Below are 17,190 nucleotides of genomic sequence, written 5' to 3'. Positions count from 1 at the left end.
TGGCATTTGCTATAGATTTTCCCCCTGGTTGTTATTTGACGAACATATTGTAGCCTTCGGTTGCTATGCTTCTCAAATTTCAATTTTAGGAAGGGCTTTCTTTATCTGGAAACTATGATAAGCAGAAGCCTGGCTGAGATCGAGTGCGAGCAAGACCAGAATACGGGTGTAACCTTTGGTGACTAGGAAAACATGCGACGTCGAAGCAAACAGCGGGATTGCTGTCTTCCCAAGGAGGTTGTGCTAATTTTCTCTTTTGAATAGAGACATCACGGGACTCCATTTTAGTTTTTCTACTTGCTTACCGAACGTAACCCTAACACGTCTTTTAAATCTCTTGCAGCCAGGAAATGATCATTTACGCCAATCTGTCCCAGAAAATTCACAGCCGGACCACATTATGATTTATGCAGCAGGAAACCTTGTTCTCTTCATTGCCACGTTCACGAATTCTTTGGCCGAGTTTAGCTGAGGCAATCGAATGGTGTTCTTTATGTGATAAAATGATTCAGATTATATACGTCCATGAATTAACCTGCTGATTAGATCGTCTCATTTGTTGCCATCATTCTAAAAATTTATTTTTAAATTCAGATATATATATATATATATATATATATATATATATATATATATATATATATTTTCCTATTTTGTGTTGCTTGCTGTGCTCGAGTCAACAAATAATAATAAAAAAAAAATAGTATGATCCGTCCCCCATGCTTGTCCTCTGTTGCGTGATGTCCACTCCGACGGCTTGTAACCTTCGATTTCCATCACATTCTGTTAATGGATGGATGGAAGGTGAGTAATGCCACCACCACCTCGGTGGTCCATCCCACCATGACCATGCCTTTGCTCGCGCGATTCCCCTTCTCCATCCCCCTGCAAACCCTAAACCCTACTAAACCAAATACTCGTCTCCGTTCCCCATGGCCCGTCTTCCTCCTCATCCAGACCGGCTCCATCTCCAGCCTCAAGGTAGCCTGGCGCAAGGACCGCCTCCTCGACTCCGCCATCGAGCGCGACAAGCGGTGGCGCCTCTGCGCCCGCGTCGTCCGCGAGGTCCTCAACGAGCCCGGCCACGCCATCCCCCTCCGCTACCTCGAGAAGCGCCGCGAACGCCTCCACCTCCCCGTCAAGGTGAAGACCTTCCTCTCCCGCTACCCCAACCTCTTCGACCTCTACCCCGACCGCATCAAGCCCAAGACCGAGCCCGTCCCCTTCCTCCGCCCCTCCCCCCGCCTCCGCTCCTTCCTCGCCCTCGAAGCCTCCCTCCGCGCCCGCCAGGAGCCCCTCGTCCTCGCCAAGCTCTGCAAGCTCCTCATGATGTCCAGGGACAGGGTCATCCCCGCCGAGAAGCTCCTCAACGTCAAGCGCGACTTCGGCTTCCCCGACGACCTCCTCACCTCCCTCGTCCCCAAATACCCCCACCTCCTCCGCCTTGTCGGCAGCCCCGGCGAGGGCAGATCCTTTCTCGAGTTGGTCTCCTGGAACGAGGAGTATGCCAAGTCCGTCATCGAGCAGCGGGCCGACGAGGAGGCCCGCCTGACTGGCGTCCGGATGCGGCCCAACTTCATCGTCCGCCTACCCCCGGGGTTCTACCTCAAGAAGGAGATGAGGGAGTGGGTCAGGGACTGGCTGGAGCTTCCCTATATATCGCCGTATGCTGATGCCTCCGGGCGGCACCCGGCCTCGCCGGAGATGGAGAAGAGGATGGTCGCGGTGCTCCACGAGGTGCTCTCGCTCTCGCTGCTCAAGAGGGTGGCGGTGCCGGTTCTGGGGAAGTTCTGCGGGGAGTACCGTTTCTCGAATGCGTTTGCTAACACCTTCACGAGGCACTCGGGGATCTTCTATGTGTCGTTGAAGGGAGGGATCAAGACGGCGATGCTGAGGGAGGCGTATGACCAAGGGGAGCTGGTGGACAGGGATCCTTTGCTGGAGATAAGGGATAAGTTTGTGGAGATGATGGAGGAGGGGTACAATGAGTACATGGAGAGGTTGAGTACGAAGAGGGAGGCGATGCAGAAGGACTTGGAGTTGATGGCGAAGAGGAATGCTGAGCTGTCCGAGGATGACAACAGCGAAAGGCTGTGACCCTTTCTTTTTACAATTAGCCATCTTCTCAAATGGTGTTGGAAAATTCTCTTTTATCTCATGTTATAGAGGTTTACTTAGATTCAAACAGAACCGGGAGAATTGTCGATTTGAAAAATTGCTCAGAGATCTAATCTTTTCACTAGGGGTTGCGGCTTCTGATGTAATTTTATGGATTCTATATCACCTATGACAAATGGTTATCATGTAATCTGAAGAGGGGAGCTTTAATATTATTACTTGGCCTTGCTTATCTATGCAAACAGATGCCTGCAGTCGGATGTATTGTTTCAAATTTTCAATCAAGCAAGCAAGTATGAAGAAGAACCTTGTAAGTCATTCCCCTATCAATACCTTTTGTGATCATTCCTGAGTATGGCAGTGCTAAATCTATGAAGTACAAATTTTATAGTATTCTTATTTTTTTTTTTTGAATGTTTTCTGTCTTATATGTACTGTGATAGTGATGCAGATCTGTACTGCGATGTTGGATCATAAAACTAGAAAATGCCAAGCTAGAAGACTCCAGCAGTGTTTAACAATGTACCGTAATAGTAATGTAGAGCTATACTTGGGCATGTTAGTTTCTAAATATTTGTCCTGTGGGGTAATGTAAAGGTTGCTGAGGGATGAAAATTTTTCTTGGAACGTGTGGGAGGAGTAATTAGTAGGTCCACTAAGAAATTGTTTCCTTTGTGGCATTTATCTGAGAGAACTAGTTGAAAGGCGTACATTCTTAAAATGCGGAAGCAAATTAGGTATAGTAATTGGTAAGTTTCTTAAAGGGATTGGGAGAAAAAACAGTGGTGCTTGGAAATCCACGGAAGAGTTCTTTTGTGTCGGTGGAATCCGTGTATCGATAAGATACCTTTAGATGTCCATGACTTTTAGTTATGTAGTTAACAATTTGAACCTGGATGTAGATTGTGAAAGTATTTCCATAGGTGTAGGAAACATAAGAATGTTGTATAGGCTATTGGAGGGATGCTGATTTAGTTAAGTTACCTTTAAATTTAATTTCCAAGTACTGAATAAGACCCCACTTGTATGTGTTGAAGAGAAGAATCTACACTTAAATGCTTGTTTTTCTCAGAAAGGGCTCCTGCCCAAAGGAAAACATATCGGAATATATAACGTTCGCTTCATTGTGATCCTCTGCATTTCAGAAATAATTCTCCTAGGGAGGTTGTAATGCTTAATACTTCTACTCTACTTGAATGAATCTTCTCTTGTAGTATTCGTTTCTGATTATGTAAAGAATAATTTGAGGCCTCAAGTCAGTGCAATTCTTCAACCAGTGTAGGTCTATCTACCAGCAACTCTTGGCTTGGCCATTTCCACCGATGCCTTTCATGTTTTGCATCTTCATTTGCTTTCAGCAATGCCTGTAGCACGAGCTTAGCCTCTTCCATGGTTTCTTGAGCTTTTCAAATTTCAGCAGAAAACCAGTTGTCTGCTTTGTTTTTTCCTCTGCATCTTGCCACGCATGACTGATCTTAAGCCTTAGCATCTGCTGAAACTTGAAAGCACTAGAAATATCATACATTTTATTTGACTATCAATAACCATATATTAGAATTCTGTGTTATTCTTGTAATGTGTTACACTTGAATTTCTGCACTTGCTGTTGTTAAAGCAGTTCTTAAATTTTGCAATTGTTATCCCTAGGAGCAATAAAAAGAACAGCTCCAATATCGGAAGCAATAGTTAGATGGTTTCACATGTATTGTGTCGGTCACTTATTATCTTTCCTTAAGATATCACAAGCTGTCTGAGTCGTGAAGGTAAGTATCTATATCTACAAACCTACAACTATTTATGCATGCATGTGGATGTGTTTTTATTGTTCTATTATACATTTAGAAATTTTTCGAGTTTAGTAACATTTGTATTTGTTGTAATGCAACATTATACCCTATGCCGATGTAAACCATATCAACGTTCTAATTTTTTTTATTGTGATCTCTCTCTCTCTCTCATGCTTAAGTTTGCAAATTTTGACCTCATCACTTTATACCCTAAAGATTTAAGCATTGGTTGGTATCATGACATGCCATGAAACACACACCATGCTGCAAGGTTGCTTACACCTTAAAAGTACATGCCTTGTGGATATGCCTGTATTGGTGGGTATGTAACTATATCAGCTTCTCTCATAACCGAAGTTGTGAGGCAGTCAAGTGGTCCATAGACAGAAGGGCCCCTTGATGCACCTAGGAGTACCATTATTGGCCTGTTTGGATGGCTGGATAGGCCATCTGTGCATATCTCCAAACTATCTGGATTTTTCTCTTAAGGTGGGAAAGGGAGGGAAGAGTTGCAGGTATCAGGGAAGGTCCACTCTTATCCTAATCCTTGGTATCTAGGCATAGTGAAAACAACTGGAAATGTGATTTCCACTATCCTGAAAGATGGGCTTGTGGGTTCAATGAACTCCTACCACTCCTCAAATTTCTCCTCTCAATCATCACTTTAAACAGCAAATTTCACACCTTTCATAAGGTATTCCAAGATCAGAATAATGATGCCTTACTGACTTAGCATATCCTTTTTTAAGCAAATGCATATAATGCCTGATAACAGAACTTAACAAGCATTTACAAAAGCGTATCTTGATCATCAGACTATACAGTCATCCTCTGAGGGAAAAAGTAGTAATGCCTAAAAATTATATAACAATATGAATCTATAGAATGAAATTAAAGTATCTTCCATTAACAGAGTGCTGTGGAAACTATGATACTTCGACTACAATACATGATCTACTAAGAAGTCTAGAGAAAAAAAATAAATTTTATGATCTTTGAAAAAAGATTAAACTATTGCAAGATATACTCTATACTCAACAATTATATATCATAACCAATTAACCATTAAATAAGTATAAAGAGTACTGAACATATTAAATTGCATTAAATATTGTTCAATAAGATGTTGCCTACTTCAATGAGTATTAACCCTGATCTGATCTGAAGACATCAATAACATATAATACCAAGTGGTATGTAATCCATCGAGGCATCCAGGTCATTCAGGTATCTAACCATATGCCCATAACATCTTCAAGCTACTTGCTTGTTAAGGTTTCCATGCTATACTTGGGTTCCTCAGGGTTTAACCTTGAAGTTTGTACCGCATTCAAGCTTAAATTGATTCACATATAAATGCTTCCTAAGGGATATGTGCAATAGCTGTAATAGCATCCACCTCAAATCTATGCCATAATTTGGTTTAACATTCAATGGCATGTTCCTTCACGACATCCATACCTCAACTAGGTCCTCTTCGGTCTAACCTTAAGTTTGTAGTTTGCAACACATTCAGAGATGAGGCACATATTCGTGCTCCTAAGGGTTTCATGCAACATCTTGGTTCTCCAGGGTATGATCTTAGGTTCATACCACACTTATGCTTTGTGTCCACATCAATAAATACCTTATGGGTGCATACTGCATTTTCTCCACCAAGGATTCCGACTTTCCATATAATGAACAATCTTTGGATCCATGTTTACATGTTCTTGAAGGAATTCATACCACATTTGAGTCATAAAGGCTTCAAGTCTGTACTACATCTCCAAATAGTCAAAGAATCTTAAGGGCATCATTCAATTAACAGCTTCAATCTATTTCAGGTTTATCAAAGTCTTCATTGCCAAACAACTCTTATAGAATTTGATGCTAGCTTTATGCTTTACAACGTTGTAAAGATATGGCTAAATTTAGTCGTAGTTGATATCAAATTATCGTGATCATAAATGTTAACGTACCACTAGAACTCAAAAGCTCAAGCTATTAGGGAAGGGGTCAATAATATATATCAGGCCTCGATACCTCCTCATGTGCATCCTGAAGCATGCATATGAAAGTATAAACACGTAAGACTGAGTCAAGATAAAAATGAGTCAAGAATGACTCAACCAGGAAGGAGTCAAGAGATGAAAGGACTCAGGAACAAATGGGTGGTATAATGAAAATTGGCTTGAATGGAGATTCGAACTCATGACCCTTAGCTTTGATACCATGTAAACTGATTACTAGACTCCAAAAGCTTAAAATCTTGGGAAGGGGGCAACAGTGTATATCAGACCTTATCAATACTAATCTTGAAAGAAGCAATAACAATAATAGAACAAATTAGCACTGCCTACAATCTTTGCATGAATGATAATTTATGTGGATCAATGAGGAAGCAACCACGTACATTGATGTCCAATTGTTGAAAACAATATAGATTGAAAAAGATAATACAAAAAAAGAAACAGGTTACCTCCTTGGTTTTGCAACTGCCACCTAACTTCCTCTATCATTTCCTCCTGAGTTTGCAGCATGCGGCCCAGTTCTAATATGCAATCTGATCTGATGGATTTTTGTGAATAACATCTAAAATAGCATTGTCTGTCCCAATGTGAGGTGGCTCATTTGAACAGCTTCCTTTTGCAGAACATTTAACAATAACTTTTTCATGAAAAAAAAGCGTATTTGAAGCAAGGCATTCATAGCTACATCTTTTATAAGACTTTGTATCAGCAAATTAGCAGGAATCAGTTTTTCTTCGTGTTCATAAATGGATGATGTCCTACCCCCCCCCCCCCCCCCCCCCAAATTGCGAGTTAAAGCCAGATTTTATGCTGCTCAAACATTCACTGGTCTGGGCCAGGCCATCCGCTATAATCTGCCTTGCAGTAGACTGAATATAACAGCTTGCAGTAGACTGAATATCAGTGTGTGCTCCAAATTGTGGATATTCAACATAATTGAAGGAACAGTCATTCTTTATGCTTTCAAATCCCTAATTGTTTTATTAATTTCACGATCTCATTTATTGATTCATGAAACAATATCTTGACCGCTGAATAAGTACTTTTGATGTCAGATATTGGGGCACCAATATATTTTTCAGTATCAGCGTATGAGGTATGTAGGACTTTGTTAAACTCTACAATACCTTGGACTGCCATCTCCACTTGAACGCTCAGTTATTCCAATGCATTTGAATTTTCTTCAGCATTAGCTTTTTGAGCTTGGGTGCCAACATTTTCAACTGAAAGGTATATTTTCTCCTTTGGGTTTTGGTTTGACATTGTTTCTCTCGGCATCCATGGAAAGAATTTGAATTTTGGATTTGGCAGGACCAGAGCCTTTGTCCTGGTTTATATTCTCTACCTTAGAATTTCCATCAAGAAGTCCATTGACTGTTGATTCGATTATTCCCACTTCCAGAGATTCTGCAGTATTCATGTCATACAGCTTTTTGATCACTAATGGGGCATCGGCATTTTTTTTTTTTTTTTGCTTCTAGAATACGATTTTCCTTGCATTTCACAATATTTTCTAATTCCTTTATTTTTAATACTTGTTCATCCAACAATTTTCTTAAATGGAATAACTTTTTCAAGTTCTCACCATTCTCAAGCTGCTGAACTTGAGTTGTAGCAAGAGCTGCTCCCCTCAATAAGTCCAAGTTTTACTTCAGTTCCACCTCTATTTGCTGTGCATCTTTTAGCCTCTTTTGCAGGTCCGCAATTAATGCTTCTCAACAAAGACCTTCATAGCCTGCTCCATGTGTTTATGTATTTCCTTGAAGAAATGAATCCACAATGTTTTTGATGTACTTAGATGCATCTTGTAGTGATTTGCAACCATCCAGAAGGAAATGTGTCAAATCAATAATTGTCTTCTCCCGCTCATCAGATGATACACTGATTTCTGCATCTCTTGCAGCGACAAGATTTGAGAGTTTCGAGTTTTCTTGGATCAGAAAACACACTTGGTTATTAATTCTTTGATTACCTGTTCTCGAGAGCTCAGAGTTCTCTGCTGAAGACGAGTCATCTTCCTCAAAGCCCCTTCTTGCTGAAGTGTAGCAATCTCTTTTTGCAAGATAAAGAACTGTTTTAACTGTATCCACCTCAACCTGCTCTGGGACCTGCTCCATCTCATGTTGCCATGTTTTGAGTGTCACCACATACTCGTATGCGGACATTATCTACATGGATAGCCTTTACTGCAATGATATGCTCTTCTGACGATTCTCTACCATATTCATGTTCTCTAAGATGTGTCCCATCATGTACTTTGTAAGAGTTCCCAAGTATCTGTTGTTCTCTTGCTTCAGGTTATCAAGCTCTTCATTCAATGTAACTTGTGATTTCATAGCTTTAATCAAGATTCTGGCATCCTCAACTCCCTTTCAACATCACCAAAAACTGCCAAGGTATGTCCCCCTTTCCGTCAGCTGGGCTTTTATGTGGAAACTTGTAAGTGTGATTTTGAGATGCAATACCAACTTCGAAATCTGCTTTAGCTTATATCTGCTCCACCTATGAAAGTTGAATTTTGTTAAGCTATGCCACTTTAAAATTAGTTTGACCATGCAAGGCAGCCAACAGCAGCTGTACTATTAAATTATTTAGAAGGCCTGACACAGATTGTTTAACTTACTGGTGGATGCATATATAATTCTTGTTTCTGTAATTTACACTAGGGTGTCTCCAACTTGAAGGGTAGACATACAAATCATTGCATTGAAGAAATCATACTTTAAAAGACATATCTAGTATGTAATGTGATTCTTACAAGCGAGAATTGCAGCTTGTTCAGAGTCCAAGTAATGTAGTTTGCAATGCAAATCAGAACTTCCTTGTTGACATCCAACATGAACATTAGTCCATGGATTTTTGTCTGCAGAAATGTTGGAGCCAAAGTGCTAAGCTGAGATGCCATGTTCACTTTATATATCTTTGAGGGTGTTAAATTTTCAGAAATAAATTACCTAAAATGATTTTTACGGTGATTCTAAGGCTCGATAAGTTGCCAAATCAAAAATTTATATCCTCTCAACCTCCATTTGCGGATATTTTCAAAGGGCAGGGAGATCTCAACCTTTTTCTCCAAACATCAGAGAATTAAAACCTTGTCGACAAGTGCAAGCAAGCATGTACAAATCCCACCAGTTCTTGCATGAGCACGGATTTTTATTTGATCTTAAAACATTTGTTGCTGTCAGTCTAGGATGTTTAGAGCTACCTGTGAGCTGTTATATGAACCATGAAAAGTGTATGCTGGAAGTATCAAGATACAACTTAGGCCCCCTAACAACTCGGTTTCAACCAAACATGTCGTAGCAACAAAGTCAATTTGGGCATGTAGTTGTTGTCAAGAAATTTAGATTTTGTTTCCATGAAAAAGAGAGTTTATGTTACTCTAACTGTTCAATCTACAGTGCTGAATTTGGGTCAATATGAAAAGCTGCACGTCTCATGATATACTGAAGTGTAGATATGAATTTGTGACATGGTTGACCTTTTGCCTCCAATATATAAATTTATAATCAATGTTTTAAAAAGCAGATGCAGTATGCGGGCGGTCAAGAGACCGCATAATGCATATGCATTATGCAGCGGCATATGGGAGCACATATATCTTTTAAATATTTTGTGCTGAAAAGTATTTAGTATTTTAATATTTAAAATAAATAAAATATATTATAGTAATAACAATATTTTTTATAAATAATAATGATATCTAGCAATTAATGCTTATTACTTAGTACTCGATTCTAAGTAGCGATGATTATAGAATAATCAATACATTGACATTTGACAATGTTAATATACACATATCTGGCTGGGTTGGAACCCAACTAATCATTAGCTTAACATGCCTATTTTGCATGGGCCTCAATTAGAGTGGCAACAAATATGGTTGCCCAATGCCAAAAGGGCCATGTATGTGGTCATATAATGATAATTAGGCTGCATATGCAACCCCACAGTGCTAATTCTACTACATATATGTCTACAAAGTGCTGAGCGGACCATTTTTCAGCCCACATATGGGCTGACCACATAGGATAGCGGCATATAGGGTATGCGTCTTAGTTAGGAGACTGCGGCCGCATATGTGGCCGCATATGCAGCCTTATGCACATTTTAAATTAACAACTTTCCTAAACTAGTATCTGATGTCAGATCATTCTGTCTTTTCATAGATCTGCTTTTGCATTTTCCCTGTACTTTTTTAGCATAAGCTTCTGCCATATGATCTAGAAATAATTTACTGTCCTATTAGCAAGCCTATCAAGGAAATAAATCCTATTACGTATCTATGGGAGCAACAACACAAAATTTCTGTGATTTTAAAACATTACAATTTGGAAAATTCTAGCATATGACCATCTAACAGTGAATCAGACTAATTTTGTTAGCAAAGAATTAGACATTGGTAGCTACCAAATTTACACTTGTAACCTTGTTCATCTACTTGCTAGATATTTTATTCTAGCACATAAAAGCTTTACATGCTGCATGATGAAAGTTTGAGACATGGAAATTTGGATAATGGGCAATGACTGTCTACCTAGTTAGTCTAGCACTGTGTTGTAGACAAGCATCCAATTGTTGCTTGCAGCTGTCTAACTCCTTTGAAGTATCGTCACCCTGAAGGATTAAAAACAAAAATTTTACCGAAAAATGAAATAGAACTCCAAGAAAATGTATGGATAAAATTAAGAAGTAGCAAAAACTTTCATTCTGGGGAGCCACCATCAAGCAAGCAAATGGTAAAATGGCTTTGATCACAATCTATGGAGTTTCTATTTAAAATAACACAAATTGTATTGGACCTATTTGAAATTATCATTTATAATAAAAAATTTTGCACTCCTTTGTGAAATATTTGGCAATAAAGACTAGAGCTCTACACGTGTACTGTGTAATGCCAAAATTATCAAATAGGATTAAAACCGAAAAAGAAAAAGTGGTGGAGTTGCGTAAGCCTGAGGTCCACCAGGTTAGATAGTTCAAGAATTTATTAGAAGTTGGCATTATTCAGGGGTGGAGTTGTACCCTAGAGCATTAACATTATAACACTAGATATATTGCACTTGCGCAATCTCCTTGCTGCGAGTGATAAAACTCTAATCCTCTCTTGTTCAATGGAGAGAGTGGGAGTGGGGCGTTCAGCACTCGGGATGGGCAGTCTGCGGTCTACTCTTGGCAATCGAGTAAGTTGGTTAATTCTTCTTTTTGTTTCCATTCCTTGTCTCCAATCTTGATTCCTGTTCTCCACCGCTTCCTCGGCTTCAAGGTACTTTTGCTGGAGTTTGAGATCGCTTGAAACCCTAATATTTTAGGATGATTTATTTATAGAAATGTTAACTTTGTTTATTTGGTAGGGCTTGAAATAATTCAATTAGTCCCTTAATGAACTCATTGTTGTCCATGATTCGTTTATCTTGGGAAAGTTAATTTTTGATTACCAAGGTAGTGGATATCAATCGAAACATGAATAATTGATGTTCAATTTCTATTTTTGATCAGATATGGGAGTGAACTTTTGGATGTACACATCCAACAAAGGAAATATTATAGATCTCAACATATTATTATCGTAATTTGTTGCTTTAATAGTGGATGGGAGATGTTGTTATGATCCCAAAACCCTATGGATTGCATAGGTCCCAAGAATCACACTTGATTTCTCTGGAATAGGGTGCCAGTGAACTGGACCTTAAGTGCACTCTTCATCAGCTTTGAAAGCAATCTTTCATGATCAAAATCAGTTCCTTAAAAAAAATCAACTTGCATGATGAAATTATTGCTCTAAAGGAAAGTCAATATTTGATTTTTACCAATTTATTAGGTCCCTGTTGTTCTGAATCAAAGAAACTGACATTTGCTTATTTGGGCTATATTTTTTATCCTTTGATAGTGATTCAATTGAATTATAAAGCTTTGATTTTGCGGTTTGATGGAACATATGTGCTTATGGCTATTCACATGGAAAGAATTTAGATCCTCTCTAGTTTGCTTATTTGGGCTATATTTTTTATCCTTTTATAGTGATTCAATTGAATTAGAAAACTTTGGTTTTGCGGTTTGATGCAACATATGTGCTTATGGCTATTCAAATGGAAAGAATTTAGTTCCTTTTTAGTTTGTGTTTGAACTAGACATGTCCAAGCAGCGAAGGATCGCCCAATAAGAAATCCAAGCACACTTCTATCAAGCGCATATATAAAAGTTTGAAAATTTTATTTTATTTGAAAATTAGAAAATTTTATTTTTATATGGCCTGTAAGATTAGAAATTTGTGGACTCTAGAATTAGAATTTTATGGGGACTCTGGTATTTTATTTTTATGCAGACTCTTATTATGGTTTTGGATTGTCTATATAAACCTCTTTTTTTGGTAATATATATAAACTCATTACCATGGTCTGCCGAACTGGGCCGAACCGTCCAGTTCGGGCAGTACTGAGCTGACCCGATGCGAAACCAGGTTGGTTCGCTTCTATTTTTCGGCTCCATTCAAATTTCGGTTCGCACTAAGTCGACCCAGTTATAAATCGGACCCTCTTTTGATTTGTTTGTGCCTCTATTTGTTGTTGGGAAGGCTCGAGAAGGCCTTCCCAACTATAATTGAAAGCGGCGGAGAGGTTTCCACTGCTTCTCCTTTCCAATAACTCAAAAATTACACCGATTCACAGGTGAGTTTCAGTTTACGCATGCTACACAGTATAGGAACCACGGTGCACGGTATGGTAGAGTCTGCGAGGATACGATTGTATATAGGGGACAGGCTCCTCGAGGTCATTCAGAAGGACATGATGCAGCTGCAGATGACCTCGCACGTGGAATAGAATCTATAGACGTATCAGATTTCGAGTTGTATACTGGATTCTATTATCCGCAGCCATAGACAATCTATGACCCATATGGATACGCATATGGATATGGATATGGATATGGTGTCTGAGGCATGTTTCGGTGGTTACTATTCTACGCAGTTCGGAGCATTTTACGGGTCGGATTTTGTTATCGGCATATTCGAAGGGCTCCTCCACAGCTGTATTATCAGACAAAGGACACATCTCAAAGCCAGAGTTTTAGCGAGAGATCCGAGAGTGCTTATAACCAGCGCGCGTTCTTTATGGGATGAGCGTATAAGACTACAACGCCGCTTGGTTAGAGGGGTGGGCTAATGTGCCTTTTGACTATGTTGATGATCCGGAGATCTATGAAAGGCATCGCCACTCGACCCTATTTTAGATATCGATATGTATATTGTACTTTAAATGTATGTAATTGATTATATTATTTTTTAATTTTCACGTCACTACTTGATTTGAGGATATTTTATGTTGTTCATTGTAGCATGCAATATTTCACTAATCATTTTATGATTTGTATCATTTTAAAACAATAAGATGCATCATTTAAGTTAAATCAGAATCATAGAAACATCAAACAAACCTCAAAAAATATTAAAAAAATATTAAATTAGAATTAAAATCATTGAAAAAGTTCAAAAAGAGGGATTACCAATTAAAAATTCTTGAAAACTTAAAAAAATAGGTGTGCCGGTATGGAACTGGCACGCCCTACCCATACCGACACGGCATGGTGCTAAACCGGTACCGAACCGTACTGGCCGCCGACCGGTACCGGTTCGGCGGGCATTGTCTATTACTATATTAATTGAGAATACGGTTTGCAGTATTGAGATTTGAGAATGGAGGACATTGAATTACCCTCTCCCTCTACCTTTTTCTCCTCCTCGTCTCTTCCCTCCTCTCTCTCCTTCTTCTGTCCTGCATCACCAAGTCATCATCGCCCCTTATGTATTGTGCAATAACAGATGATTGGATAGGACTAGGATGTACATGTACTACACTCTTCACTCACCTTCTATTATGTGATACACAAATGGTGGGTTATTGAACTAGATCCTCCATCAATGGGGATCTGAACTCAAATGGATATGATGTTATGCTAGACTTCTTTGATACCTTATTCAAGTTGCAGTGAAATCTGTCTTCCTGCACTGCCATTTGGAATTTCTAGAAATTTATGGCAGACTTCCACACTAGGTTCTATGTTGACTGCATCATGTAATCTTCTTGTTGCTGGGCTGAATTTCTAACTGTTAAACCTCTTCAGTTTAGGTATGTTAGTAGTAGAATTTGTTAAAGTTATTGGCATGTATCAATGATAAATGGTAGAGGCAACCTGTGCGCATTGGGATAATGTCTTATGAAGTTTAGCAAGTGGACTGTTAGTGTTTTCTTCTCTTACTATGATACAAGTACAAAATAATGTATTATGTTCTCTGTTTAGCAATCACTTGTTATGGGTGTTATTCTAGGATGGTGAACCCTAAAAATCTGTAGGTAGGTAATCATAGTACAGGTGGATCTCACTCCCCTTCTCTCAAAAAGTTATGTTTTCCCTATTTTGATTTGGGTAAGCTATTGTTATTTATGGTCTAATGTTGGCAACAATTATAATTAATCTGCACTGTTGATTGTTATACATGAAGTGCAAGAGCATATAATTGTTGAAGCCCTTATGTTATGGGGAAAGCCAACATAAAGCTGCTACATTTAAATAGCTTCAATAGCTTCTCTGAGACAATAGCTCTTCATGGTCATCCTATCAATTCAAAAGATAAATAAAGGAGCCTTCCCTACATTTTTTAGCTGTCACTTAGTTTCACCAGTTTATTACTCTATCATCCTTTTAGCTTCTATAGGTATTAGAATGTTGAATTTGAAGTATTACTGGTTGTCAATGATGATTCTCTGTTTTAGATATGATTTTTAACTGCAGAAGCATGCCATTTTTATTCGCTCATACTGATAAGCTAGTTTGAAGCATCTGAAAGACTGCAAAACTAGAGTTGCTCACCACTTTAAAATTTGTAAATATTGTCATTGAGCACATCAATTCTTCATTTTGATGGATATGTAAGATCAGCATGCTATATCATGTATTCATTGTGTTATGGAGCATTGAATTGCTTATGCCCATGATGAGTGAAAATAGACAAGTGACAGCGGTGCAGGAAGTGATCAATTTATCCTAGAACACATGCATGATATTTGCTGTACTCTTCTTTTTTATCTTAACTTGTATCATGCTGTTCTATACTCGTCTAGGAGGAATACTTAATATATAACTTATATCATTTCTTTCCATGTTTTCAGCTTATGGGAAATTGGTGGACCACTTCATTTAAGCAGGACATGCTTCATGCTCAATTATTCTGTATCAACTTTGTCATTTTTTTCTCCTCTGCCCTCCTGTCACCTTATGGAATGGGTGATGACTTGCGCCGATCTCATCCACAAATGTTTGGTGTCTACATGTTTGCAGAGGTTCTTGCTTTGCTTTTCTCAATATCTGCACTCATAATTTTTGTCAGGCTCCCCTGCCTCTCTTCTGCTCGTGTTCCATATTTTGTAGCTTTGCTTTCTGTGTTGGCTCTGGGATCATATCCTATCCTTCTGTTAGTCTATGAATGGTTTCTCTTCGCGGCGCACCTTGGCATGCCTCTGCTGGCTTATGTTGTAGGCACTGCTTCCTCTGTTTTGCTGCTTGTTTTCTGTTTCGAGCTCCCCATACGTGGTTTCATCTCCTGTCTGAACCGAGAGCATTCTGGTATAGACCAGACAGCGTTGGATGTGTTGATATCTAAACTGGCAAGTAGAGGTGCCATCATCACTGTGGCCATGTATTCCCTGAGCCTTGGGCTGCAGTCTGTTGCTCGTTTTTCTGGCATTCGCAATTCGATGTCAGCACATGTTATCATCATCCTCACCATCGTATGGCTGCAGAGTGGTGTCCCAAGTTTGACCCACCCTCCTCAATTTGAGAGTGTTGCAGCACCTACTCAGATGTCAGAGCCATAATTGAGTCCTCGCTGTGAGTGATGCCTGTGAAGAACAGTTTATATTAGAGTTCTATGTTTTGTATTGTTGTGAACATTTGCTTTCTGTTGCACTCTCGTTTCAGGATGCTGTTTACTGTTTAAATTTCAATGTGGTAAGTTTGTATTATTATATTGAGCTGAGTCACTGTTTTAAATAATGCATTGCTTGCAAATATAACCATAGAGGTGTTATGATAATGTTGTGTGATAGTATTGTTTTTGGGATATCGGATGTGAGAATGCGAAGATATGCTCCAAGATATTTTTCTTATATGCAGGGCAAACTCGTTCAGAAGATGTCAGCAGTCCGAACTCCATTCCAGGGAGTAATGTGAGAGAGGAAAGTGGGGGAAAGTATGTTTAGCTTCAGAGAAACCTGTTAATATTCTATCATGATTGATTAATACTTTAGTTTCAGAGTGCTATTCATCAGACTCCATGTCTTCGCAGCAATCAAACAACTCCCATCTTAAATGAAGAAACCTGCTTAATTAGCTGAGTGTTACTTTGAAACAAAGATATAATATATGCATTTACATGTTAAAACTCATTTCGGAAGAACACATCTATTCTATTTATAGTGTAGCTGAGAATGGAGCCACCCACCAAAATGGAGGAAGCCAAGCCTGTATAAATACCCTGCCTCCTAGTGGTGTGGGGAGAAACCCAATCAAGTGTGGCCTCGGCCTCGTTATCAGGCTCCATGCACCACCCATTAGGAGAGGAATTGGGAGGGGGGCAGGGGTTGTATCTTTTCGGACAAAAGAAAAATTCTCCTTCCTTCACACAAATCCACCATTGGATCACACAATAGTCGTTTCAAGATAAGTTCAAACATCTTTTGGAGAGAAATACGAACTTCAAGTCCAACTAGAGAATGTTGGCATCCAGTTCAACGTAAAAAATTAAGCCATTAAATTTTAAGCTGAATCATCTAGATCTACGTCTCACTAATTATTTTATATTGGACCGAACCTTGCACAGAATCCTCAAAAACAAATACTATACTTAGCTTAAAATAATTTTGATGTTCGCATATACTATGCGGAAGAAAATCTGCATAAAAAGTATATGCAGACGTGTGCAACTGAGATTTGTCTCTTGATCGATGGTGGATAAACTACTTAAAGAGTGCAACAATGTACTAAATCTGACCTTTTGCAAGGATGCTTGCATAAATTTCTAATCTAAAGAACATCTGCTAAGAACAATATGCGGAAATCCGCAGATGGACTAGCAGGCGGCGACAGTAAATCGCAGCCATTTGCACTTTTCGGTCCGAGCTGGAAAACAAATATGTTGAAATATTTAGAGAAGAAGAAGAAAAAAAATAAAAAAAAGAAAAAAATAATTTTATCTCTTTATTTTATCATATTCG

General features: G+C 39.0%; 1 protein-coding gene across 7 annotated transcripts; it reads left to right on the top strand.

Annotated features, from left to right (window-relative positions):
• The first annotated feature begins 680 nt into the window (after positions 1-680).
• LOC103709639 (protein WHAT'S THIS FACTOR 1, chloroplastic) lies at positions 681-15,942 on the top strand. Of its 7 annotated transcripts, none has more exons than XM_026805634.2 (4): positions 681-2,428; positions 6,973-7,147; positions 7,821-8,313; positions 15,088-15,942. In XM_026805634.2, the coding sequence occupies exon 1, from the start codon at positions 790-792 to the stop codon at positions 2,095-2,097; it is 1,308 nt and encodes a 435-aa protein (XP_026661435.1). In that variant the 5' UTR covers positions 681-789; the 3' UTR covers positions 2,098-2,428; positions 6,973-7,147; positions 7,821-8,313; positions 15,088-15,942. The 7 variants fall into 7 exon arrangements, with proteins under 7 accessions (XP_026661435.1, XP_026661434.1, XP_038988845.1 ...); XM_026805633.2 differs by having other exon boundaries at positions 6,973-7,614; positions 7,729-8,313; XM_039132917.1 differs by adding an exon at positions 3,766-3,881 and having other exon boundaries at positions 6,973-8,313.
• The last annotated feature ends 1,248 nt before the right edge of the window (positions 15,943-17,190 follow it).

This window comes from Phoenix dactylifera, chromosome 13 (assembly GCF_009389715.1).
Source record: "Phoenix dactylifera cultivar Barhee BC4 chromosome 13, palm_55x_up_171113_PBpolish2nd_filt_p, whole genome shotgun sequence".
Classification (NCBI taxonomy): domain Eukaryota; kingdom Viridiplantae; phylum Streptophyta; class Magnoliopsida; order Arecales; family Arecaceae; genus Phoenix; species Phoenix dactylifera.
Note: the sequence above shows the minus strand (reverse complement) of the source record. Positions and strands in the feature narration are given on the sequence as shown.

Excerpts from the sequence above, each read along its gene's own strand:
- LOC103709639 (XM_026805635.2), top strand. The coding sequence starts at position 790 with ATGGATGGATGGAAGGTGAGTAATGCCACCACCACCTCGGTGGTCCAT.